The sequence below is a fragment of the Eschrichtius robustus genome, chromosome 4 (genome assembly GCF_028021215.1).
Source record: "Eschrichtius robustus isolate mEscRob2 chromosome 4, mEscRob2.pri, whole genome shotgun sequence".
NCBI classification, from domain to species: Eukaryota; Metazoa; Chordata; class Mammalia; order Artiodactyla; family Eschrichtiidae; genus Eschrichtius; species Eschrichtius robustus.
In genome coordinates, this window is record NC_090827.1 from 2633452 (window position 1) to 2660232 (window position 26781).

General features: G+C 39.8%; 1 protein-coding gene across 2 annotated transcripts in view; it reads left to right on the forward strand.

Moving 5' to 3' along the window:
* The window catches only part of TMEM144 (transmembrane protein 144), a 45727-nt gene that overhangs the window by 13245 nt on the left and 5701 nt on the right, over positions 1–26781 (forward strand). Inside the window, exons 4-11 of one of the 2 annotated variants that reach the window (XM_068542021.1) lie at positions 3061–3160; positions 4800–4880; positions 11614–11695; positions 13552–13628; positions 15808–15926; positions 18834–18953; positions 20954–21051; positions 25388–25441. In XM_068542021.1, the coding sequence (XP_068398122.1) occupies positions 3061–3160; positions 4800–4880; positions 11614–11695; positions 13552–13628; positions 15808–15926; positions 18834–18953; positions 20954–21051; positions 25388–25441 (731 nt within the window). The remainder of the gene's footprint in view (positions 1–3060; positions 3161–4799; positions 4881–11613; positions 11696–13551; positions 13629–15807; positions 15927–18833; positions 18954–20953; positions 21052–25387; positions 25442–26781) is intronic. The other variant, XM_068542022.1, reaches the window with a different exon arrangement.

A 26781-nucleotide genomic window follows, 5' to 3' on the forward strand; every position in this document is an offset into this window, starting at 1 on the left:
TCGCTATCTGTTCAAGCATGACTCATATATTAGTTTAAGTGCTCTGGTCTTTCTTTCTTTCTTTCCCATTATGTTTGTCAGAAAATATTTATTAAACAGTCATTTCTACTACTATCACTTTTAGGACTTGTTCTTAAAAGTAGACAAACACAGACACGTTATCATTTCAAAAGCACCGGCAGAAAAACAAAAGCAAATAAAAATCTTCCCTCTGTTGCCTTCTCACTGTTGCCTGAAGTTATATAACTAGAATTTACACCTTTGCTTGGCCAATCAGGAATGTTTTTCTTCTATTAGTATAAATACACCCCAGGAGAGTTTTCTTCTCGTTAGCAAAGAGAATCCCAAGTATCAAGGCTCTCTAGAGGCCATTTGATTAAAAGCAAATAAATTTTTAAATGTTAAAAATGTATTGGGTGGGGCTTCCCTGGTGGTGCAGTGGTTGAGAATCTGCCTGCCAATGCAGGGGACACGGGTTCGAGCCCTGGTCTGGGAAGATCCCACATGCCACGGGGCAACTGGACCCGTGAGCCACAATTACTGAGCCTGCGTGTCTGGAGCCTGTGCTCTGCAACAGGAGAGGCCGCGATGGTGAGAGGACCGCGCACCGCGATGAGGAGTGGTCCCCGCTTGCCGCGGCTAGAGAAAGCCCTCGCACAGAAACGAAGACTCAACACAGTCATAAATAAATAAATAAATAAATAAAAGAACGTGAATTTCTTTAAAAAAAAAATGTATTGGGTAACTACTTAATTTGAATCTCTACAGAATTAAGTGATTTAGTGAAGATGATGAGTTGGAGGACAAAAGAGTTAACTATTAAATTTCCACTGGAGTTGTAATTATTATAGCTCACTTATACCTTAGTATGCTTATGGTTGCCATGTCTAATGGGAAAGGGGAACAGAGAAAGCAACCATTCATCCTGCAGATCTTGACAACCGCCATAGTATCTACATTCACCCAGCAGGTCCCACTGGGAGTCGGTGGGTTAGAGTCTAGTTTGAGAACTGCTGCAGACGGGGATGCTGTAGGTTACAGTAGCTGATTGGATGTGGGGAGCAGAGGAAAGGGAGGAGCCAATGGTGATGTAGGGATTTTATCATAAGTGATTAGGAGAGTGATGGTGTCATTGACTTGGATGAGGAAAACAGGGAAAAGAACGTGTCTGAAAGGGAAAATAATGAGTTCAGCTGGGACCTTTTGAGCTGAAAGTTCCTGGTGTTGGAAATTTCTTTTTTTTTTAATGAATTTATTTATTTATTTATTTTTGGCTGTGTTGGGTCTTCGTTGCTGCACGCAGGCTTTCTCTAGTTGCAGCGAGCGGGGCCTACTCTTCGTTGTGGTGCACGGGCTTCTCATTGTGGTGGCTTCTCTTGTTGCGGAGCACAGGCTCTAGGCACGCGGGCTCAGTAGTTGTGGCTCGCGGGCTCTAGAGCACAGGCTCAGTAGTTGTGGCGCACGGGCTTAGCTGCTCCACGGCACGTGGGATCTTCCCAGACCAGGGCTCAAACCTGTGTCCCCTGCATCGGCAGGCGGATTCTTAACCACTGAGCCACCAGGGAAGCCCCGGAAGTTTCTTATTCACACTAAAACTCTGGAGAAGGTCCAGGCTAGCACTGGGATCATGTGACTCTAGCTGATAGCTGAAACCATGACACTAGTCAAGTACACAAAGAAGAATATAGCAAGAAGAGGGGGTGTTCTAGGAAAAATATTCAGAGGGCATCTAAATCCGGAAGGTGTGATGAGAAAGAGCAGCCCGAGAAAGAAACAGGAGGGAACTGGGAGATGGAGAGATCTTGGAAACCAAGAGAGGGAACCTTTCCAGAGGAGATTGACTGAGACCAGACAGCCAATCAAGAACTGGAAAGAGCTACCATGAATTTCGTCCTGAGCATGAAGCACTGGGTGCTGGAATCCAGAAGACAAGTTGGTGAGCACGGGAGAGCCAAGTCTGGGGCCGCACTGGCACAGGGACATCTGCCCGTGGTTGGCCCTGGTTCGAGTCGGAGGGGATGGTCACTAACGATTTTATCATTGACCGGCTTCTACAAAAAGACACAAAACAGAGACCTACGCTAAGGATGAAGAGCTTGGTGCAGTTAGGCAAGGAGCTAATTCAACATTTTCTCTGTAGGACTTTGCCCTAAGCCTGGCTCTTTTAGCAGTCATAATCATGAGTTTAAATGCCAAAACATGTGGCTGTTTTATTTTTAAAATGATGACTTGCGCTTTACTAAGTTTGTCCAAATCCCATAAGCTTTTTTTTTTCATTTTTATTAAATCTTTATTTTGTTTTATTTTTTTAAATTTTTACTGGGGTGTAGTTGATTTACAATGTTGTGTTAGTTTCTGCTGTACAGCAAAGTGAATCAGTTATACATATACATATAACCAGTCTTTTTAAAGATTCTTTTCCCATATAGGTCATTACAGAGTATTGAGTAGAGTTCCCTGTGCTATACAGTATGTCCTTATTAGTTATCTATTTTATATATAATAGTGTGTATGTGTCAATCCCAATCTTCCAATTTATCCCTCCACCCCCCTTACCCCCTCATAACCATAAATTTATTTTCTACATCTGTAACTCTATTTCTGTTTTGCAGATAAGTTTACTTGTAGCCTTCTTTTAGATTCCACGTGTAAGCAATATCATATGATATTTGTCTTTGTATGACTTACTTCACTTAGTATGATCATCTCTAGACCCATTCACGTTGGTGCAAATGACATTATTTCATTCCTTTTTATGGCTGAGTAATATTCCACTGTATACAAGTACCACATCTTCTTTATCCATTCCTCTGTTGATGGACATTTAGGTTACTTCCATGGCTATTGTAAATGCAAATCAAAACTACAATGAGGTATCACCCCACACCGATCAGAATGGCCAGCATCAAAAAACCTGCAAACAATAAATGCTAGTGAAGATGTGGAGAAAAGGGACCCTCCCATGAGCTTCAGTTGAAATTAAAATAAAAATTAATTCAATTGATAAACATGTTTTCTGTATTGGAAATAACACCTTTTTTCTATATATTTCATCTACAGGAAACATTGCGGTTGTCCCAATTATCAAAACCATTGGTTTGGGCCTTGGAATCTTAATCTGGGGATCATTTAATACCTTAATCGGCTGGGCAAGCTCAAGGTAACACAAAACAAAGTGTTTCAACTATGATTCTCTGCACTCACACTCTGTGTAAGGCCAGTGCTAAGAATGGGACTAGCTGAGAGGAATAATGCTTGGTTCCTACCCTCACAGAGGTCACCACTGGTAAGGCATACACATAACATATGCTACCTTGAATTACCATTTCCCTTAAGTTCTAAAGAAGTGATCTAACACTCTGATCAAGATAGTAAAGAATTGTCTCTAGGGAACAAAGTAGGGAGGGAGAAAGGACACTGATATTTATGTTCCCTTTCTATGTGTGGCAATTTGCTGGACATATTATATACATTATTCCCATCTCAATTTCACAACTATATGAGGTAAGTGCTATCTTATAAGAGAACTGACACACAAAGAAGATGAGGAACTTGCTGAAGTTCACAGAGCTAATCAGCCAGATTCAAACCCAGGCCTGCTGGCTCTAAAGCCCACATTCTTCCCTCCAGGGTCTGAGCCAGTGTCAGCAAACCCTGGTCCAGCTTCCCAGCCATTTTTGTAGATAAAGTGATATTGGAACACAGCCAAACACATCCATTTAAGGAGTGTCTGTGACTGCTTGTTCCCTATAATGGTAGAGGTGAGTAGTTGCAAGAGACGACCCAGCCCACAAAGCCTAAAATATTTACCCTCTGGCCCTTTAAGGGAAAGTTTGCCAACCCCCAGCTCTAGAGCTGAGCTCTCCAGATAGGGTCACCGCAAGCCACATGTGACCATGTGTATTTAAATTTAAATTAATTAAAATGTGATAGTTAAGCATCGAGTTCCTCGGCTGCACTGGCCACGTGTCAAGTGCTCCATCGCCGTATCTGGCGGAAGCTGCCCTATCGTCCGGTGCAGCCTGGGAACAGCCTTATCATCTGAGAAGATCCTTTTGGACTGCACCACCCTCACTCAGCATTAAGATGAACATTCAAGTTGAGTTTGGGAAACTAAATAGAAAGGAGGCTTTTACTCTAACCTTGCTTTCCGGGCTCCTCTTCCCGCTCAAAGCACTACAACAACCTCAGTTATAACAAAGCCAACTAACTTCCAGTACATTCTTTCCTGTCCTTTCCTCATCCTTGCCCTGCTTTTCACAAGTGCTATTTTCTTTCTCCTGTCCTTGCCTCCTTTCTCTGGCTCTGGGTGGTTCACAGTGATTGTCGGTGATAATCACTACAACCTCAAGGCATGGAAAAAAAAAAAAAAAGAATTTAAAGGGATGCCAAAGAGCAGGGATCTTTAACCAAGCAGTTATTGAAGTCTATTTCAAGTATTATACAAAGTAGCCGTCAACTCATCAGCATTCGATTATCCACTTAATCTATTTTTTCTTCCTTCTTCCTTAGTCTTAATGAGAAAAGGACTTTTCTTTTAGACAAGTACTTTTACATATACTAGCTCATTTAATCTTAAGAAACCTGTACGTGAGGTATAATTATAGGTATAATTGTCCCGGTTTTAAACATGGGAAATTGAGGCACAATAAAGATAGTTAACTTATCCAAGTCACAGGTAGTAGGTAAGAGACCTAGGATTTCAATCCAGGAATCTGACCCCGAGTGCATGGCCTTAAACACTGTGATGAACACATATTCAACAATATCTACTTTGATATGACTCTTTCAATTTCCAGGTTTGGCTGGTTTGGAATGGATGCAGAAGAGGTGTCAAAACCACTGCTCAATTACATCGGAGCTGGGCTGTCAGTAGTAAGGTACGTGGCCATTTTTTATGATTTAACTCTTCTTCCCAACATTCAGAACACTTGTTAAAGATCCTGATGTGTTTACATTGCTTTACACCCATGTCTCATCAGTCAACATGATTTTTTCTCAGATTCTTCATTTACATTGACAGGCATGGCTTCAGAGGACAGAAAGTATTGGCTCTGGGGTTAGGGGCCCCAGCCTCAGTGGTCAAAAGCTCTGAGACCCCGGGAAACCTTTTAGCTGCTGTGAAGCTCATTTTCATTATCTGTAATATTCAGAAAAATCATAAGACATAGCTCATAAATGAGGATCAAATGGAATTAAAGTATTTTGCGAACTAGAAAATGCTATAAGTCAGTGTTATTCTGGCTTCCTGATGCTCTGAAATAGCCACTGATTCTCTTTTATTACTCATGTATTCTTTGCCACTCACTTTCCACTTTCCTGTCACGTCACTCAGCTCTTCTCAACCCGCTCAGATAACCACTCTCTCACCTGTGACAACACACACTCATGTAAATACCTGTTTGGGGATGTCTAGTTATATTCACTGTATGAATGAGGATGAAAATGACTTTGAATCTCTGAATGGCAGTGTTCAGTCCATAAAACCATCACAGAATTAGGTCACCTTAGATTCGGTCCCTTTTCCTCTCTAGACTCCATCTGTATTTCCCGTCAGCACCTCTCGTAATGGATAGTATTGCCTGCGAAGATTTTAGTACTTTTTTATTCTTCAGGGAAAGAACACTATATTTCCCTTCCTCCTGCAGTTGATGGCTTTTCTCCAGCCACATTCAGGAACAATCTCTTTGTCGTTGAAACGTTGCCTTAGAGAGTTCTTCCAGGCCAATCGGAGAGGAAATAACATTGATTATTCTAAAATAGCAGATTCTTGACATTTTTGGTTAGAGGCAATTTTGTATATTTTGTACAATTCACATAGCATTCGAGCTTTGAAGAGCTCTCCCAAAAAACATTTCTTTACACCCCAAAATTGGAATGTAGAATGCCTTAGTCTTGACTTAATGATAATTTGAGGCCAATTTATCCAGTCCATCAGGCTTTGTTTTTCTCCATATTCCTTCTTCCTTTAGAAAGTGTACATTCTCTAAAATTACAAGTTATTCACGTTCTATCACTTCTACTTGTGTGACCTTGGGCAAATCACTTAACTTCTCTAAACCTTGGTTTCTTCATCTGGGGATAAGATGGGGATAATAACTGCACCAGCCTCATAGGATATTTTGAGGATTAAATAAATATGTTCAGTGCTACGTATAGTGCTAGACACATGGCTAACGCTCTATATGGTGGGTAATTTTAATTACAATAGTCACTCTTTTAATTAATAACTATTTCATGTTCGGTTACTGTTACCCCTTTGGGCCTATGTTGTCGAACTCAACAGTTAACTAGCCAGCGTGCCTGGGAGTCACCCAACTTAGTCTGGATCTTGGTCTGAGGCAGGAAAATGCAGTGGTCTCTTCTGTGGTGCATCCTGGCTCTCTTCTAAGTTTTTTTTGTTGACCTGAAACAAACAGACAGCCAGATTGTCCCCAGCAAAAATGGGTTTATTCAGGATCAGCAGAGAATTGCAGTTCGGGGTCTGCAACCATGGCGAGCGAGTACAAGTCCCTCACGTCAAGGGAAGGAGAACGCTTTTATAGAGGACACAAGGAAGTTGGGAGGGTTATAGCAAACAAGGAGTCCATGGCTGTTGACTGGCTGAGGCCTGGCCAGGAAGGAAGAGGGGTCTTTCTCTTTCCTGTTGGGCTCTGCTATGATCACAGGGCATGTGAGCTCCCCATTCTGGTCTCTCGACTCAATTTAACTGAGGTTTCTGTTTGTTAATATTTTTTACCTTTTACTAAAAGGAATTTCTGGAACCTTTCCATTTTAACTCCGTTAAATCAGTTTGTTCTTAAGGGAACTCACTGAAATGACTTGGAGTTTCATAGCCACTATAAGGAAACTTGGAATCTGGTTACATTGGTTTAGGATATTGCTTTTCTTTTTAAAATGGAAACAATTGCTCCCATCCTCTGTACAGTCAATTGTAAAGCGTTGCTAAGGTCATGTCTAGCCTTATGTCTTCCCTACGTGTTATCCAGGGTAAGTATCCGTCAGTCTCCATATCCAAGACCACGCCAGGCATCTTAAACAGCAGAGGGTTTAGCACAGGGAATTGTTGACAAAAAGTGTTATAAAGCCCAAAAGAGCAAAGGGAGAAGGTGGCATCACCCAGAGCCCCAGGGCACCCACCCCAGCTGGCACTGGGGGGAGAAATGTGTCTGCCCCGAGCTGCTGACACGCCTGCAGGCACCCAAGGCAAGATGATGCCCGCCCCCCCCCCGCCCCCCCACCGCTGGCAAAGCCAAGATGAAGCACAGTTTGGGAAAATGTAGTTGTCAGTCTTCTGGTCCCCGTGGTTCAGGGTGGAAGTGGAGCGGATACCAAGAAACAAAGTGCAGGACACTCTCTTAGACACGCTTCAGTGAAGATCCAGGAGTCGGAGTTCACAAGAAGACAGATTTCCTTTTCTATTAAAGAAAGGCTTTGAGGACTTCCCTGGTGGTGCAGTGGTTAAGAATCCGCCTGCCAATGCAGGGGACACGGGTTCGAGCCCTGGTCCGGGAAGATCCCACATGCCACGGAGCAACTAAGCCCGTGTGCCACAACTACTGAGCCCACGTGCCACGACTACTGAGCCCACGTCACAACTACTGAGCCCACGAGCCACAACTACTGAGCCTGCGTGCCACAACTACTGAAGCCCACACGCCTAGAGCCTATGCTCCGCAACAAGAGAAGCCACTGCAGTGAGAAGCCCGCGCACCGCAACGAAGAGTAGCCCCCACTCGCCGCAACTAGAGAAAGCCCGCACACAGCAATGAAGACCCAATGCAGCCAAAAATAAATAAATAAAAATTTTAAAAAAAAAGGCTTTGAATTATCCTTGAATCTACTCTCCATTCTTTTCTCTACTTCCTTAACTTGCTTCCTCTGTAGAGTTGCGTTTTGAGGAAACCCAGATCTTTGGTCCTAGCGGTTAGCTTTCTTCAGAGCCACAGTCCTTACATAGAACTGCGGACCAGGCTAAACATCTCGACGTGCATGCCCCCCGGGTGCCTCCTACTCCATCTCAGGTAGGGCCACCTGTGGAAGGGGACCCAGCCAGGTCAGGCACAAGGTCAGCCCTGCACATACCCTGGGCGGTGGTTCCTTTCTATCTGCCTTCAACATTTCCCAATCAGAATTACTTTTCTTACTTTAGCCTTCCCTGAAAACTGGTCCCTCTTCCTGCGTTCCTTCTCTCCGTAGAAGGTATTAGCCACAGTCATTCAAATTCAGAACCTCAGGCATCTTAAATTTTTTTCCTTTGTACCTGACCCCAGATCAAATCCTGTAAAATTCTTTCTGAATCTTTCACAGGTTCCTCCTCTCCTTTCCCTCGGTCCCATACTACCTACCCACCTGTATACAGTTGTAAAAATCTCACATCTTATTTCCCTAGTTCCATTCTTTCCTGTTGCCAGTATGACTTGCTTGTATCTGCTCTCAAATCAGGACATCACTCTTCTATTTAGGAACCTCTGAAGGCTCCCCACTGGATTCAGAATAAATCTGTCTCCTTAATCCAGCATGTCCTCCACAGTTAGAGATTCAACACTTCTTCTTAGCACAGTTTCGCCCTGGGTTGTCAGTTCACTGACCCAGGATTACTTATCATACCCAACACTTCCCTCAGCCCCAAAAGCCCTTTCCTCTGCCTCCCTGAAATATCAGTTAAGATTTCCCATTCTGTATGATGTTTTCTTGATTTTCTTCTTCCTAATTATCAATAGAATGAGTCGCCCCTAAACTCCCATTGTATTTTGCACTTCTTCTATTACCCACATTCTCAGGGTCTGTGTTGTATTATTCAGACAACCCTCTCTATCCTTAAACTATGAGATCCTGAAGGACAAAGTCTGTTATTTTCTTTGTGCACCATTTCTCCCACCATCACTATCAGACTTCGCTGCACAGTGTTTGACATATAATAGATGCTTGTTGAAATCAGCTGTCAGTGTAAACACACTGAGTTTTACTAATAGTAATGTGTGTAGGGTTGCAAATCTAGGGAAATTGGAAAGGTTGAAAGTATAGAGAAGTACCCTTGCGTATAACATATTGATTTATTTTTAAAGTTTCCCATGCTTTTGAAAGCATTCACAGACTCGATCATGGAACTTTGTGTTTGACACACTGTACCAAGTTCTTCAAGTCTGTAGCCCAGAAGACCTTGTGATCTATTTGGCTTTATGTTCATATCCATAAGATACATCTCATTACCTTGTCCTAACTCAGCGCCACCAGATCCCCTCTTGACCTAATTGAGCTGGATTCTTCTTTCTGGCTCACCCATTTTGTGTCTAGTACACGGGCTCAGACCACTGATTTCTTAGTCTTCATTTCTTCCTCTTGCTCAGCACCCCGTCTCCCATCCAATTTGCGTTAAACTTCTCAACTGACTAACATATTTTGAGATTTTATCTCAAAAAGTACCAAAAAGTGCCAAAAAGTACCCTGAGAATTTTGTAGCCATTATTATTTAATTCCCATCACAGTTCTGTAAAGTGGGTATATCTCCATTTATTTATTTATTTATTTAAAAAAAATTTTTTGGCTGCATTGCGTCTTCGTTGCTGCATGTGGGCTTTCTCTAGTTGCAGCGAGCAGGGTCTACTCTTCGCTGTGGTGCGTGGGCTTCTCATTGTGGTGGCTTCTCTTGTTGCAGAGCACGGGCTCTAGGCGTGTGGGCTTCAGTAGTTGTGGCTCGGGGGCTCAGTAGTTGTGGTGCACGGGCTTAGTTGCTCTGTGGCATGTGGGATCTTTCCAGACCAAGGCTTGAACCCGTGTCCCCTGCATTGGCGGGCAGATTCTCAACCACTGTGCCACCAAGGAAGTCCCTCCCCATTTTTTAGATGAAAAAAGTTGAGGGTCAGAGAGGTTAAGTGATTTGTTGGAGGGTCACACAGGTGTTTGAAGAAGCACTCTAGGGCTTTTCTCTGTGTCCTTCAAGTATATTTCTAACATATCATCCTCTATTGAAAAACAGACGGGTCTATACAAAGTAGAGGGTTTTCATGGTAACTTTGAGAAGAAAATGCAGTTGCAGTGTCTAATGTTAGCTTTGCAAATTAACATATATATGAGCGCACACACATGCCTATTTAACAATTAAGATACACACATATAATCAGGTTTTATGCATTCAATTTTACTGAGTGTCAGGTACTTCAAGGACCTTGAAGCAGATGGAAAATGTGGTTCCTATCTTCTATTGAATTGGAAAGTCTTTAGAGAAAAAAGATTACATGGACCTGTGGCAGATGGTCTGGACCGTGTGATGACGATTCCCAGTGTTTCGGGAATTCAGAGAAGAGGAAGATAGGGGAGGACCGGTCAGGGGTGGGCCTCCCTTCTCACAGTCAGCACTTCACGTCTTCTCTAGTTTGGGTAAGAAGTGAGGACACAGTGTGTCCAGCTAAGGAAGGCTCACAAACAGGACACACAAGCTTGGAGCAGGGACTGGTCAGGGAAAGAAGTCCATGGGGGAATTATGTTGAGAAAGGTTGAATGGGGCATGAAGCAGAGAGCAGTAAAAATCAAAGCGAAATTTGAATTTCCTATGGAAGGGAATATGGAACCATTCAAGTTTACAAAGCAGCCAAGAGACTGAACTAAGGAAGCTAACTTGACATTTTTAATTTTTGTACAAAAGATAGCATATCTGGATTCACTAGTCTGCACTCAGCTACCTATACTATTTCAGTCTCATGTGTGCTTTGAAAACTTCTTATATTGCTTTAACTTTTGAACCATGCAAATGTTTTTAAAAAGGAATATCAAAAGTATACCAAAGTTGTTAGTTTCCTTAAGTTAATTTAATATTTTAACACATTTTAGCATTTTTGCGTGGTTCAAAAGTCAAGGTCAGTGAGGCATTTGTTACAAAGATACTGGACATGAATAGTCAGTGCCTTAGGAGAGAGAGGTATTAGGCTTAAGTGTGTGTTTTTATCTCTTAAAATATACTCTGGAGGTCTTTCCATGTCAAAGCACAGAGGGCATCCTCATTCCTTTTTTATGGCTGTGTCATATTCCACTGGACGATCATGAGGGTCGGCTCACCTGAGTGTGGCCGTACTTGTGTTAGAGGTCCTGGACCAGGACCGGTAGGATTACGAGTGGACACACCTGTGCCTTTGGTCCATGGCCCCAGGATCTCCTCTGTAGGGGTCGCACAGTTCTGCACTCACACCAGTGGTACTTACCTCCTCGAGTTTGTCCAATTGAGGATGTTAAGCTTTGGGGGGGGTTGTCAATAGAACAGGTGAGATATATCATTTCAAGGTGTTTCCATTTGTGTTTTCTACCATGTGATTCCAGGGTTAAGCATGAATAAAAAGAAAGATGGGGCCATTGACTGAAACAAGAAAATCAGGAGAAAGATCTGATTTGGGAGGGAAGCTTATGAGTCTAGCTTTTAAGCTGTTGTAATTAAGGACAAGGAGAGATGTCAAAGAGAACAGCAGTGCTGGAGAAATGGCAGGACCCCCGAAGAGGCAGTTTGGAAGTAATCATCGTATCGTTAAGACTTAATTTAAGCTGTGTTTTCCCTTAAAATTCAGGCAACTTAATGTGAACCAGGGTTATGATAAATGTCACTAAAATTTATTTTCTTTGCAGTGCTTTCATATTTTTGTTCATCAAAAGCAAAATACCAAATAACACATATTCTGTGGACACCACACCATTAATAACAGAGCATGTGAGTAGAGAATGAGAACCACCTTGATCTGAAACATATAATTAAGATAAAAGGAAAATGCACGGATTTGAACGCAGATAAGAGGGTAATGGGGTATTTTTTTAAATCAGAGCTATCTGAAATATTTTAGCATATTTATTATGGCTGGGTCTATGTAGCAATCCATATTTCTACAGTAAAGATGCTCAACAAACACAGAGGTCTACTTATTTTTATTAACGGTAGATCCCTACTAGGAGGTGTGCACACAAGCCCATATTCTGGAACAACTTAAGGATTTCCGCAGTACGGGAATGCTAAATACTGAAGAGGAACATGACAGTGACTTTAGAAAGGGGGAGGAAGGAGGTTTTAAAGTAGGATTGGGGGAGGGCAGGGGCCACAGATAAGACAAAGCCAGTGAAAGGGTAAATCAAGTCACACGAAAGTGGGAATTAGACTTGACTTTCCTCTATTTCTCTTTTCTGCCGTATCCCATTCCACTCAAGGGTGAAGACGGGAAATATGTAAGGAGTCACTGTTTTGACCCTGAAGAACATAAATTAGTCTGGAATAGCAAGTCTAGGTTAAACAGGGGCAACCTTTACAAGACAGCCCGCAGCACTAGTGCCAGTGGCTCCGTATACAGACGTGGTTCCAGGGCAAACGGCCACGGCCGTGAGCACAGACTCCGGCGCCTCGGATGCTGAGTGTCCCGTGCACCTGCCGAGGGCCCAGTGCTGGCTGCCGCCCTTGAAATCTCACCTCCCACCCACACACTGAGGCGCTGCCTCTACTCCTTACTTCAGAATGAATTGTTTCTTCCCCTTCCTTCTTCCCCTATCAAAACTCTTATCAACTAAGGTGACAGAAACCTTAGTTAAATAGACACTAAAGTCAAATAATAAGTAGCTTAGGTGTAAGAGGAAAGAGATGTATTGATCCGTAGGCCTCTCTGATCAGGGAGATGTTTCAGAGAGAATGAAGGAGTGAGACGGGGAGAAGGCGTCTGGTGTTCCTTGCCCACTTTAGGGACCCAGATACCTCCTAATCAACTTCCCTGCAAACAAAGGGGGAAGAAAGGAAAATAAATGCAACTTGGTAAAAGCTACAGAGTAGGCTAATGGCCTTAGATTTTTCCATCAAGATGGAAGTCTGTAAGCAAACTGAAGTTTAAGGATACATAAAAAGTACTGGTTACGATGTTGCCATACATCATGAGCTGCTCGTGGGGTGAGAAAGCATGATTGCCAAAGGAAAGCTTGATTTAGCACATAACGTAGAATTCAAATGTACAATAGCTTCTCATCTCTTATGAAAGCATTAGGAGTATGGCATCAAGGAAACTTCAGCTAAGAGACAAAGATGATTACATTCAATAGTAGAAATATTATGAATTTGCTTATAACTTTTCCTGACTTAGAATATTAGCTAATCTTAAAACAAGGCTGAAAATGTTTCGTTAACTAATTTAGTTAAAAAATCTGGATAAAAATATGCCTGTTGATCTTAGGTATTCCATAGTGGAAGAGCCTAAGTTCTAATTTCTTTACAAGTTATTAAAATTTGCAAATAAAATGCAAGCATTAATAACTTTTGTTAGCTTTGACAGGTGTATCAAAATAGCCATTTAATAAGCTGTGAAAAACATTTAAACAGAGAAGTTGCCCACTGCCAGACCATTCTGAGTGAAAGAAAAACAGAATCAGAAACATTTGAGTCTAGAGATGCCCACAGAATCAGAATGCAGGGCGACATAGTCATATTTTAAAGAGTGTTTGAGAGAGAAGAGAAAAACACTGAAAATCTTCTTGTCACCAGTGTGGTTATCAATTGAATGCTGTTCTCCTTTTGATTTTTGCCAATGTTTTCAACAGGTGATTAACAAAACTCAAGATCCTGATCCTGATTATTCCTGGGTGGATAAACTTTCTACAGTGCAAAACCGCTTAGTGTAAGAAGAGGTTCTCTTATTCTGTTTCATATTTGGTTAAAGCAAGAGTGAAGTAATATTCATCTGAGTTCAAGACGAAAATGGTAACACAAGCTTTGACTTCCTAGCTCCATGGTAGAGAGACTTTCAGGTTGCTTGCTGAATTTTAAGGTACAGAGGGCCTTGGTCTCAGTGCTCCAAGGAATTTCTAAGCCACTGCAGTGTCTCTGGCCAATAAGTAGCTGACAAAAGCAATCTCATTTTGCAGGACTTTCGTGCCTAAAGTAAAAGTAAAGTAAAGTAAAACTATAGGCCACAGAGTATAATGGCCAGTATGCTCCCAGCAATCACAATCGAATTAGGTCCGCGTCTCCATTACATTACCCAGGATGCTCTCCACTGGAAATCCCTCCGCTCATGTGTCAGACAGTTTTATAATCCCAAGATATTGATTGTCAAATATAGTAGGATATTTTGTGTCCATGTAGGTCCTAGCGCCCACCCCCAATTCTTTGTATCAAGACCAGGAGAGTTAAGCTCAATGACAGCCCTTATATTTTAGGGTTTTGGGGGCTGGCAAAGAAATATGAGAATGTTTATGTTTTATGTATGAAAATGTTGTATATTTTATATAAGAAATATGAATGTGTAATAGTATGTAGCTTGCATTTTTCAGTTGAGGGCTGTTTTAGACTTTTTGTGGTGACACCTCAAGGATAGAAGGCATGTCCTCTGTTAGTATATACAATGATCTCACAGTGGGAAAGAGGCAGTACTGGGCACATAATAGATGCTCAATAAATACTTGAATAAATGGAATGAATGAAAGAATGAACTAACCCACACGCTTTGGAAGAAATAAATATGTTGCTATTTTTGCTTTGGAATAAAATAGATCTATCAAACAAAACATTTTTCACAAAGCATTGCCTTTGTTAAGGGAATATTTGTTAAGAAGAACGTTTTCAGTTGTCTCACTGGCCAGCCTAGTCTATTAGTCTGGTCTGCGTTTGGGACCCTCCTCCAGGACCACGTGGTCTAGGCCTCCCCAGGATGCAGGGGTTTCCATCATGAACAGAGCTCAGTGGCCATGTGAGTGCCTACAGTCTCATATTCCTTAAAACACCACTAAAATAGACTTCTTTTTTTTTTTTTTTGGCCGCACCCCACGGCATGTGGGATCTTAGTTCCCCAACCAGGGATCGAACCCATGCCCCCTACAGTGGAAGCGTGGAGTCGTAACCACTGGACCATCAGGGAAGTCCCTAAGCATTTGTTTTCGAGCTTGGAAAGGTATGGTTTTTGCCTAAAACTCTTTCCTGTTTCATGCCATTGTCCTTTGTATTAAGCCAAAGGGATAGTTCCAGAATATTAATCACCTCCCTGCCAAAACCACTGGAAACGCTTGCTTCACGCAGATATGGCCCGAGTCTGAGGGATCAACGTGACCCTAGTGCTTAAGGCAAAACATTTTCTTCTTACAGAAAGTAAAGTTTTACCTGAAATATTCAAATTATTTTGTTAGGGAATTCCCTGGCAGTCCAGGGTTAGGACTTGGTGCTTTCACTGCAGGGGGCCCGGGTTCAATCCCTGGTCCGGGAACTACGATCCCACAGGTCGTCAGCATGGCAAAAAAAAAAAAAAAGGTTTCTTAAATTATGTTATTAAATCAGCATTTCCCCTTGACCATGCCTAAGACCTAGGCGAGTCTGTGGATCTCAGTAGTTGTTTTGAACAAACGTGTGTTTGGTCGTCTATTCTAGTCATTATTATTATCTGTGCTCTTGTCACAGAGGGTTTAAAAAAGAAGCATCGGGCCCGGTGTCAGTCCACAAATACTGCATAATTTAATGAGAGAGCCAGGTTTATTTATGTCACCTGTAGAATATGATGGCAATATTCTCACCTACGTAATGACAATTTATCATGATAATCCATTGCAGCGTCTGTAAAGCATGTCCTTCCACCATTAGACGGTGGAGGACTGACGCTCCAGCACAGCAAGGTGACATCAGGTACCTTGATCCTGCAGGTCACTTCTGGGACTTTTGCTTGTCACCCCACTTGAGATAGATGGGTGATTGCTACGTAATGCCTTGTGATTTCCATTTTGAAGCATGCTTTTGATATGATTCCATGTGTGCGTTTGGCAGAAACATTGCTTTGGGCCCAGATGAATAGTGATTTATTTGTTTTTAAGGGGCTGCAGTCTCGCAGTAATATCTGGAATACTCTATGGATCTACATTTGTGCCAATCATTTACATCAAGGACCACAGCAAGAGAAATGATAGTATATATGCAGGGGCAAGTCAGAACGGTGAGAGGAAAAAGTTATTTTACTTTATAAGTAAACTCAATACCCATGTTTCTAGTTAAGACTATAAAAAGAATGGGACTGTGGTAGATATTGGTACATAGATTTGTCGATGAAAATTCAATGAACAGTCAAGTTCAGGAGTGAAAAAAGGGAATTTTATCTGAGCCAAACTGAGGATTATAACCCAGGAGACAGACCCTCAGAAAGCTCTGAGAACTGTTCCGCCTGTTAAAAGGCAAATGCACTGTCATATACTTTTTCGAGACAAAGGATCGTACATCAAAATGACATACTGATATTTTACATAAAGTTCACCAAGGATACATAGTCCAGGTAAGCAGCTACAAACCTCTGTAGCAGGTCACCATGACCTGCTACAGAGCTGGGAAAGAACACTCTTCTTTTAAGAAGTTATTATACATTAGTAGCATCAGAAGCAAAAAAGAAATTGATCTTTACGGTCAAGCAAGCACTCCCATTTTGAGACGCTCCAGTTAAAGTGTAATGCAGATGCACACCTCACATTAGGGAGGAAGGAAGCCCAGACAGACACAGAGGGAATTTTATGTTTAGATTTTCTCGTCGCGCCTTAAAATAAAATTTCATTTCATCAGATTTGATCTTACTTTGTCATTGCAAGTGGTGAGTTAGAAGGGCAAGGGAAACTAAAAAATAAAAATAAAGGACTGTTTGAATATTTTCATGGAATCTTTAACATACAAATAGAATCAGTTTTAGTCAGGATTCATTTCAGCTACTTGGATCTTAACACATGGTTCCTGGCTTTACTGCAAGATCTGGAGATTATTTTCCAGTTTGATGATCTCTAGGAAAATATGTATTCCTATCCTCTTTTAAAAAAAAAAAAGACAAAAAAAAAACTGAAGTGTAGCACATAGTACTTTAAAATCAAATAAAGGTAAAAATATAGCCTGCTTAGTATATTATTTTTCGAGCACAGAGTAACTCATTGAAAGGCCCAATGTAATGCTGCCAAATTATCTCAGTTTCTAGCACTAGAATTAATCTCTCAAGACGTCACTTCCACATAGTGTGCAACAACCTTCTGCAGGCTCCAAAGGAGGTGAGAGTGTCTAATTCAGGATCCTGTGATTATACTGAAACGTGGCTTACACCCACGAAACGATAAAAGAACGATGTCGTGGTTAAGACAGTTCTACATCCATGGCACAGGAAATGAATGTCATCAGATAAGGGAGACTTCTGGAGGGCAAGCCATGAGGGAAAGATTGATGGAGAAGCTGGGATTTGAACTCTAAATGAGCAGATAGACTTTGAGTGACCACCATGATCTGTTTCTTCCTTTTTATATTCAGCCCCACGAACAGTACTCAAACTTTTATTAATTTCTGTCTTTTTAAAAAGATTTTATACAAATACCTTTTGTATTTTTATTCTTTTCATTTTAAAGGATCAAAACTAATAAAAATAGAATAACATAGGATAAATTAAGAGAGAAGGAAAAAAGAGTGACAAAATAAAACAGAGCCATGAATGAGTCGAAAAACTGTGCTACACTTGTACACTTGCTAGTAATGAGTCATAATTTGGCTCTAAGATTCCTTACAGCCACAAAGGAAATCAGATCAGCCCCAGAATTCAGCAAACACAAGATAAAAACAACTAATTGTTCAGGAGTACAGTTGTTCTTGGTACTGGGACATAATAAACAATGTCCTCAACAATCTCTTCCCGTAAATAGTACCATCAGTTCTTAGGGATCTTTCTTATGACAACTCAAATGTCGTCTGATAGAGAGACACTTTATTCCAATTTATTCAAAAATAATTCAAGGGGGGAATATTTTTTTAATGTCACTTATTTAACAATCACATAAATAGTATATGCTCTGTGCTGGCCACTGTTCTAGTTACAGTAATAACTCAAGTGACCCTCCTAACAACCTTACTGGTTGGATACCATTATTATTCCGGTTTTACAATTGAGAAAATTAAGACAGAGAGAAAGAGTAGGTAACTTACCCAAGTCTGCAAGTTAGCAAGTGGTGGACTGATGAGTCCCACCAGGTTGTCAGTGTTTTAATCGCTAGATTATGCTGCCTTTTTTGGTGGTCTTTGGGTGGATGTGTTGTTGTGATATGACTCAGAAGTAGGATTTAAGACTTTAGAAGAAGAGACAAACCCTTTGACTTTCAAGATTTTCTGGCTAAACAGGGCCACTCATCTTTCTCCAAATTTAGTTGAGAGAAACATTGAGCCCAGTGTGACCTTCCCAGCCAAGAACCTGCATTACACCCGCCTGTTTGGCCAAAGGACCCTCTGCTTTAAATAGTCAGTGGAGTTGGGTTTCTCAGATATTGGGCCACCATCTGTGTTATTAACTCCCCCCGTGTAATTAGGTTTATAGAAAACAAATAAAATCCTCTTTGGAATAACTTCCTGAATATCCTTCTGTATAGCTGCCTGGGTAGCTGCCGTCTGCAACCTGGAAGCTGGTCTCCAGACTGATCAATACACCATATAAAATTAGCACTTCTAAAATTTTTTTACACACCATCCCCCAACTACAGTCTACTTGGAGATTTGCTACAATGGCTATAGCCATCAGTAATATTAGGTCTGATACCTGTTCTTAAAAAAGGAGATATTAACGTGATATTCACATAATGTTTGTTGTTTCTTATTTAGCTTTCCAAGATAATCATAAAAGCCAGTCTTTCAGATTTGATTATAGTAACTAACTTCTTACTATTTTAAATATGTTAATTAAAATTCTATATAAATAACATGTAGATGATAAAATAGAATTAATGCTTCCTTTACATTTAAGGTTGATTTGAGTGAGTTGGTTTTATTCTTAGAACTCTAGATGTATTTGAAATGACTAAACTGATATGCTTGAGAGTTTTCTAACCTGTATTTCCAGATTTAGACTACGTTTTTGCACACTTCAGCGGCATCTTCCTCGCAAGTACGGTCTACTTTCTGGCCTACTGTATAGCCATGAAAAATAATCCTAAACTATATCCCAAGGCAGTCTTGCCAGGTAAGAATATTAACGACAGAAACTCTTCTTAACTTCGTGAAAGTCTCATGCCCTATTCATTTAGCTTGAATAATCGTCTTCTGGAAACCAAGCCATTCTCTGTGTGTGTCCGTTTTTGTGTGTCTGTGTGCGTATGTGTTCATTCCCTCAGTGACTTTGGCCCAGTTCACCACCAAATATGAAGGATTTAGAAACCATGAAACTGGGTTTGAAATGCCAAGTCGTTATTACAGAGCCTAGAACTTGAGCAATGAATCTAAGATTGTTTCCTGTGCTGAAACATCTTGTGTATTGAGGGTCAGACTTTTAGTATTTCTTCTTCACCAGCTAAGGATGTATATTAAAAGCCAGAGTCCTGGGGCTCTCTCTATATTTTTATTTATCTATCTATCTATTTATTTATTTATGGCTGTGTTGGGACTTTGATGCTGCCCTCGGGCTCTCTCTATTTGCAGTGATCTGGGGCTACTCTTCGTTGAGGTGCATGGGCTTCTCATTTTGGTGGCTTCTCTTGTTGCAGAGCACAGGTTCTAGGCACGTGGGCTTCAGTAGTTGTGGCTCGTGGGCTCAGTAGTTGTGGCACACAGGCTTAGTTGCTCCGCAGCATGTGGGATCTTCCTGGACCAGGGATCAAACCCATGTCCCCTGCATTGGCAGGCGAATTCTTAACCACTGCACCACCAGGGAAGTCCTGTATATATTTTTAAAGTGTCAACAAATACGAATCTCCAGTCACTTGGGAAAATAAACATTGTCTCCAAGAATTTAGGGGAAATTATTTTAAAGTTTTAAAAAGTTATGTTAAATGCACATGCTTTTGGATTTAATCAGTTAGGCATTGGTTAAAAAAAAAAGTGTATATATAATGAAAAGTTATAATTTCTCATTTAAGAGTTTGCTATAATTCGATATGGAATATAGATCCACAAGTAAAATTTTTTAAAGAACAAAATAAAGCATATGTCAGAGATTCACTTTGAGTGCCTGACTCATTTAAGCCAAAGTGTGCCACTGTACCACTATACCGTTTTAGAAAATGGTAGAATATTTACTGAATGTCTAGCTAAAGCATCCTGAAAATTTTAGCTGCTATTTTTATTCAAATTCCAGGAGGTTTTTCTTTCCCCCCCCTTACCTAAGCATCATCCTGAATTTCACATATTTTTTATATTGTCACTAGGGAAAACATTTTCTCCAAACAGTTAGGAGAAATTATTTTTGAGTTTAAAAATGGCATGTTAAATGTACATGCTTTTGAATTTAATCCACTAGGCATTGATGGTAATATATGTGTGTGTGTGTGCATATATATACATACACACACACATATATATAATGAGAAATTATATGTATTATAAATATAATGAGAAATTATAATTTCTCACTTATTTAAAAGTTTGCTATAATTCAATCTGGAATATAGGTCCACAAGTAAAGTTTTTTAAAGAACAAAATAAAACATATGTCAGAGATTCACTTTGAGTGCCTAATTCATTGAAGCCAAAGTGTGCCACTGTACCACTATACCATTTTAGAAAATGGTAGAATATTTACTGAATGCCTAGCTAAAGTATCAAACATTTTAGCTGATATTTTAATTCAAATTCTAGGAGTCTTTTTCCCCTTAGCTAAGCATCATGCTGAATTTCACAGATTTTTATGGTCATGGTTTAGAGTAAATGGTGTTTGCAGAATATGTTCAGACCCAGTATCTTCCCTGGGTCCCCCTCCACTACCCAATCTTTACCTCAACTACTAATTTGGGTACTTGATTTCATGTCAATAAGGTAAAAGGTGATCTTTATACCTACAGCAGTCAAGAAAAGAGAAATAATTTGATTTCCAAAATGGTCCTAAAACATGACTAAAAATCCCATGTTGGCCATCAGTGTTGATAGGAGTGTGTTGATCTGAGCACTTTAACATTCCCGCTCTACCTTGAGTGTGGGTTTTTCAGGAGGGGAGGTGGTTGGTAAACGTGTGGTGTCTGTGTGTTTCAGGATTCCTGTCTGGAATACTCTGGGCCATTGCTACCTGCTGTTGGTTCATAGCGAACCACTCCCTCAGCGCTGTGGTCAGTTTTCCAATCATCACTGCTGTAAGTAGCTGAACTGCTTTTCCAAATTTTTGTTTTTCAAATGTAAATCTAATTTTTCTCAAGCATTCTTAGTGAATCACTGAAGCCTGTCGTGGAGTTTGATTTTTCAGGAGTATAATTAGTATAACAGGTTCATGTAGATAAACTGATACCCTCTAATCTCATGTCCTTGATCTCTAAGGGAATATTGCTAACCTCATTTTAGCAGGTTTGTTAATCTTTGATACCCTTGCAGTTTTTGTTTGGTCGTTTTACCTAATTTCGTTTGGGATACATTGTAATTTGCTATTGATAACAATATTCATCTCTATATAACAGTTTATAGATGTAAAAAATGCTTTTGGGTGTATTACCACACTTGAATCTCATGACAGCCTTGTGAGACAGAGAGTATTTCAGCCCCTGTTCATAGGGTTCGTCAATATTTTAAGGAAGGCTTTCAGAAAGTGCTGAAGCAAAGTATTGTCTCTGGATGGTGCCATTTATCATGCATTCATAATGCAGTTTGCTTCATGTGATTTTTTTAGGTGCTAATCATGTAGCGCATAGGTAACAGAAAAACAAAAATGTTTCTTTTGACATAGGCAGGACAGGTATTGTCAGGCTTGTCCCCATTTTGAAGATGAGAAAATTGAGGCAATAGCTGACAGAGTCGTCTGAAAGAACATGGCTACGTGGATATCTCAGGGCTTCTCAGGAGAGAGTTTCTTGTATGCAGGGCTACATTTTGCCTTTAGTATAGAATCCAATTTAGAATGTTTCAGGTTCCTTATGGTACTAGGACCGAGACACACACACACACACACACACACACACACTAATTAATTGCTTTAACGTTGGGCTCTTACTTCTACTCTAGTATCTTAGATTGTTAAGTTGTTTACCTGCCTCCCTGCTTCCTAAATCATCATCATAAACAAAATTTTCCTAAAACATTTTAGCAGCACACCTGTGCAAGCCTACAAAACTGATATTTTTAAACACATTGTCTGGTCTAAAATACAATTGCATAAAAGTTTGAAACATCCTTAAATATTAATTTAAATTCTGGGTTTTAAACAGCATATTTTGACAGTTCTGTGTTCATAAAACTGTTGGCTTTATTTTTTATTTGAATTTAGTGGTACACTAAAGTGAACTATTTTAATAGGTTAAGTTTTTTTTAATTTAAAGAGCTCACATTTTGACATTCTTAATTTCTATTGAGGGAAAATGTTATCAAAATTGAGCAAGTTATAAGGAATATATATATTTTTTTTAATAAGGAACATTTTTAAGTTTAAGTCCTCATCATTGGAATGGCAAAAGTCCCAAATTTTTTCACAGAAAGGGTTTGTTTCTCATTATTTCAAAGATATTTAATGCTAGAAGTGACCATATAACAGGAAAATGTAATGGGCAATGGGATATATCACTTACCAGTGAAATGCTTAAAAGTAAATTTGTAGAGCAAAGTATACAGTATGATATGCACCTCGACTAGGGATGCAAATGTAATTTGACAGTCATATACCACTACATAAGGAGGAATGGCACATTAAAATAGATGCAGTCATTAATCACATCAAATTTAAACGTTGTCACATGATAGTGATTTTGTCTTTCAATGAAGTTATATTCTTGAACAAGTGTGGATTCTTCAAAATGAATTTGAAGCAACTTTTTGTATAAAATACACAGATAGAATTAAGTCACACAAGACAAACAGAAATACAAACACAAATAGAAAATGAAAACTATGATAAAAGTGAGGAAGTAAGCAAATAACACAGAGAGTAAATAGTTATGTGATTAAACATTTTTTGCTTTTGCTTGCAAAAGGGGGTGAGACAATGTAATAACTAATTCTTTTTAACTGGTAGCATTATTTCCTCAGAAAAGACCACACTAAATTCTTAATAGAATTTATCCTATGGGGCCTTATACAGGGGACGTGGAACAATAATAAATAATATTCTTCACAAAAATTTTATAGTAGATAGAGATATGGTTTTTCTCCTACTGTTTCTTGTATTAAGTTATGGTAAAGACTTAGGACAAGACATTAAAGCCTAATTCAGTGGAAATAAATGGCTGAGGCAGGTGGGGTGTAGGCGAAGGGCCAGTGGAAGTGGTCACTGTGGCATTTGGAGACTCGCCCATCAGAAGGATGATTCTCAAACACTGTGATGAAATCAGGCGTCTCACCCACCAAGTGTGGCTTCCTCTGGCCCCTGAGGATTGTTTCCAGGAGGGACAGGTATTTCTGGGAGGTGAGGGCCTAGGTCTTTATTGCTACTGGGCTCTTGCTTGGTTTCACTGTCGTTAGTTCAAAGACAGCCTTATCTGTATGAAGAAAAGATTTGGCCCTGCCCTTCAAGATCTTACCTTCTTCTTTATTTTATTTTCACGGCAGAGCTAGATTGGTTTTAATTTTAACTATTTTTGCTGGAAAATTTCAAAGACACCCATCACCCAGCTTTAACAATTATGAATACGGTCAGTCTTGTTTCATCAAGAGTACATTTTTCAAACCCCAGCAGCATACCCTTCTTCCCTAGGACATGTATTTCCATTCTTAGGACCCATTGGTGACTAGACCGAGAGCTCCTTGAAAGCAGCACCTACATTGTTTATTGGCAAATGTTCAATTAAAAAGGAAAAAAGAAAAGGAAAAGAGAAAGAAAGAAGAAAAGCCCACGTAGCAGGACAGAGGGCTGGGTACCTCTGCTCCCAGTCTTCCTCAAGGAATTGAACGGCCGAATCAGCTTCTCAGGAAGGTGAAACCTCTCCAGATGGCTCAAGCTCACCTTCTTTTCCAAGGCTGATTTATAAATGTGTAATTTGTACTCACTTACAATAGAAAAATACGCAATCCCAGTGCCAAAACAGTTGTGACTCTCATTTAAGATGCCCTTCTTCGTTGACTCTCCTTTGCCAAACAGGGTCCGTGCACACTTTGACTTCTGCTTGGGTTACATCTAGCAAAGCACCGCTTCCAGTAACCATGGTGCTCCTTGCAATAACTCTGAGGCCATGTTTAAACTCATATTTAAAAAGTCATCAGCCAGAAAGCTTCAGAGGTCAGTGGTACCTCTTGGTATTGTCTTCTCCCATGTACTCTGAAGGGAGTAAAGAGGATAAAATTTTGAGCGATTGGCATGATAGCATTAATATTTACACCCTATTCTATCATTTCCTCTCATCCTGCCCCAAGTCACTATGAAACTGCTAAAGGGCCCAGGTGCTTCTTGTTCGGTTTGGATTTTGAGGCTTAGGACCATACGTCATTGGTAGAAGACAGTTCCTTTGACCTATTTCTCTGGCTCTTTTGATCTTGACTTTTCCAGATCCCAATAAACAGAGAGTAATGTGTTCCTATTGCTTTGCTCACCTGCCAGGAGTGAAGTCCAGCTTTGCTGAACCAGTCATGTAGACAGTTGGAGTGGTGGAGGGGAAAACAGGCTGGGATTGTTTATTTGAAACTCTTCCAGAGTGCGTGCAGGGTTTGAAAAGGAATCGTCAAAATGCTGTTACAGTACGCCTTCTACACAAAGACTGCAATTAATCTAAATTCCAATGTTTTCCTTTCTCAGAGAAAAAAATTAATAAACTTGAATAGCTTAAAGTTTTCAGATTGCAGAATCATCCTTTTTCCATCTCATTTCTTCTCTTTTGTGCTATATTATCTCATTCCTGTCTTTGTCTCCTGCTGACTAACCCGTTGTTTATTTTTCCTTACACGGTTTTTCCATCTTCCCATAATACTATCTGTAGCATTCACTAGAGCATAATGTGAGACATAGCTGATTACTGTGCAGTAATATCAGCTAAAGAGAACTTTAAAGTACATGCTGCTCCCATATGCACATTATTTTTCAGGTCCAAAAGAACATACTGAAATTTCTTTAGTTATGATATTGTCTAATGCCAAAGGAAGTTATAAGTTTATTCATACACTTTTTCCTCTTAAGCCCATTTCTAGAATCCTAAGGAAGTAGTTCACTAGAAAAAATTAACTACTTGCTTATTAAAATATTTTATTATAAATCACATTAAAGATACACATTGTATGGCATAAAATATTATAGCATCATCAAAATAATAAAAATGAAAGCCATAAAGAAAAAAAAGGAAAGAAGTCTTCATTTTTTCACCTAACGCTACTTAGTTTAACTCAATGTTGAGCTCAGATTGAGATCATGAACAGTTTTTCCTGACAATATTGTTATATTGTTTTTACAATAGAAATTTATTTGAGGAAAGTGTCAGGTCAGCTCTCCACCTCACTGTATTTGTGTAGAGTACAGTCACAGAAAAATAACCAATTTAAATAAAGTTCTTATTTTTATTTAAGGGTCCAGGATTTATAGCTGCAATGTGGGGTGTCTTCATGTTTAAGGAAATACAGGTATGTACACGAAAGGTGTAGGTCCAGTTGAGAAGGGTATTTAATACTATGTGTTATTTTCTGCATGCAACTGCATGCAACACGAATTAATTTGACAGGTCAGATGTTCAAAGTGCTATTATCTCTAACTAGGAAAGAAAATATTAATGATATGACAATTATTATGAACATGTTTTTCTCCACCCCAACTTCAGGGAAAAATGCTTTAGTTGACTTTATTTTCCTGTAAGAGATTTTGGCTAAATAATCCAATAAAATATGATAGAGGGGAAATTTTATTTAGTGTAAAATATGGTAGATAAACAAGATGAAAGATTTTTTATCCCAAAGATTAAAATATCCCTGAGGGGAATTTGGGAATAGATTTTCTGTTGACTCTCATGCCTCCCAAGGTCCTCCATATCCAATGACCAACTTTACAGGAAAACAGTGTGGTAGCAGGTCACAACTACCTCTTCCCTCTCAAGTGTAAATGGTGCTGACATTTTTTTTTTTTTTTTTTAATTTATTGGGCTGTGTTGGGTCTTTGTTGCTGTGTGCGGGCTTTCTCTAGTTGTGGCAAGCGGGGGCTACTCTTCGTTGTGGTGTGTGGGCTTCTCATTGTGGTGGCTTCTCTTGTTGTGGAGCACAGGCTCTAGGTGCACAGGCTTCAGTAGTTGTGGCACAGGGGCTCAGTAGTTATGGCACACGGGCTTAGTTGCTCTGTGGCATGTGGGATCTTCCCGGACCAGGGCTTGAACCCATGTCCCCTGCATTGGCAGGCGGATTCCTAACCACTGCACCACCAGGGAAGCTGCCAATGGTGTGGACTTAAAATTGCATTTATCAAATAGTTCTAGGATGTTTGTGTGTATTCTCATTAAAAATTGTTTTAGGATTTTTCCCCTTTACCTTTATTTGTGGAAAAAGTCTTCAGTTGAGCAATCTATGTGAATAGTATTTTGTAATAGTTTTTACTAAAAAAATATATAAACTAGAGACACTGTCAAGGCATCATAGGTATAATACTTTTTGTCTTAATAAGCAGCAAATATTCCTATTTCTAAGAAGATCTGATGTTGCTAATCTCTGGGAGCCATCAAGTGAACATGTCACTGGATAATTCTTAAAATGATTATTCAGTTTTACATTTAAAACATCATTTCATTCATTCCAAATGAAATGTTTTGACTTAGAAAGCCATAAGATGTTAATACAAGTAAGTTTTTCAGATTGAAGAAGTAATAAATTTGTTTAGAAGATATTTGGATCGTGATCTTAATTTTTGTGTTTTTAAATTTACAAGACAATTTAAAACATTTATAGACCCATAAGTTACTTTTGTGCACATGTTTCTTACT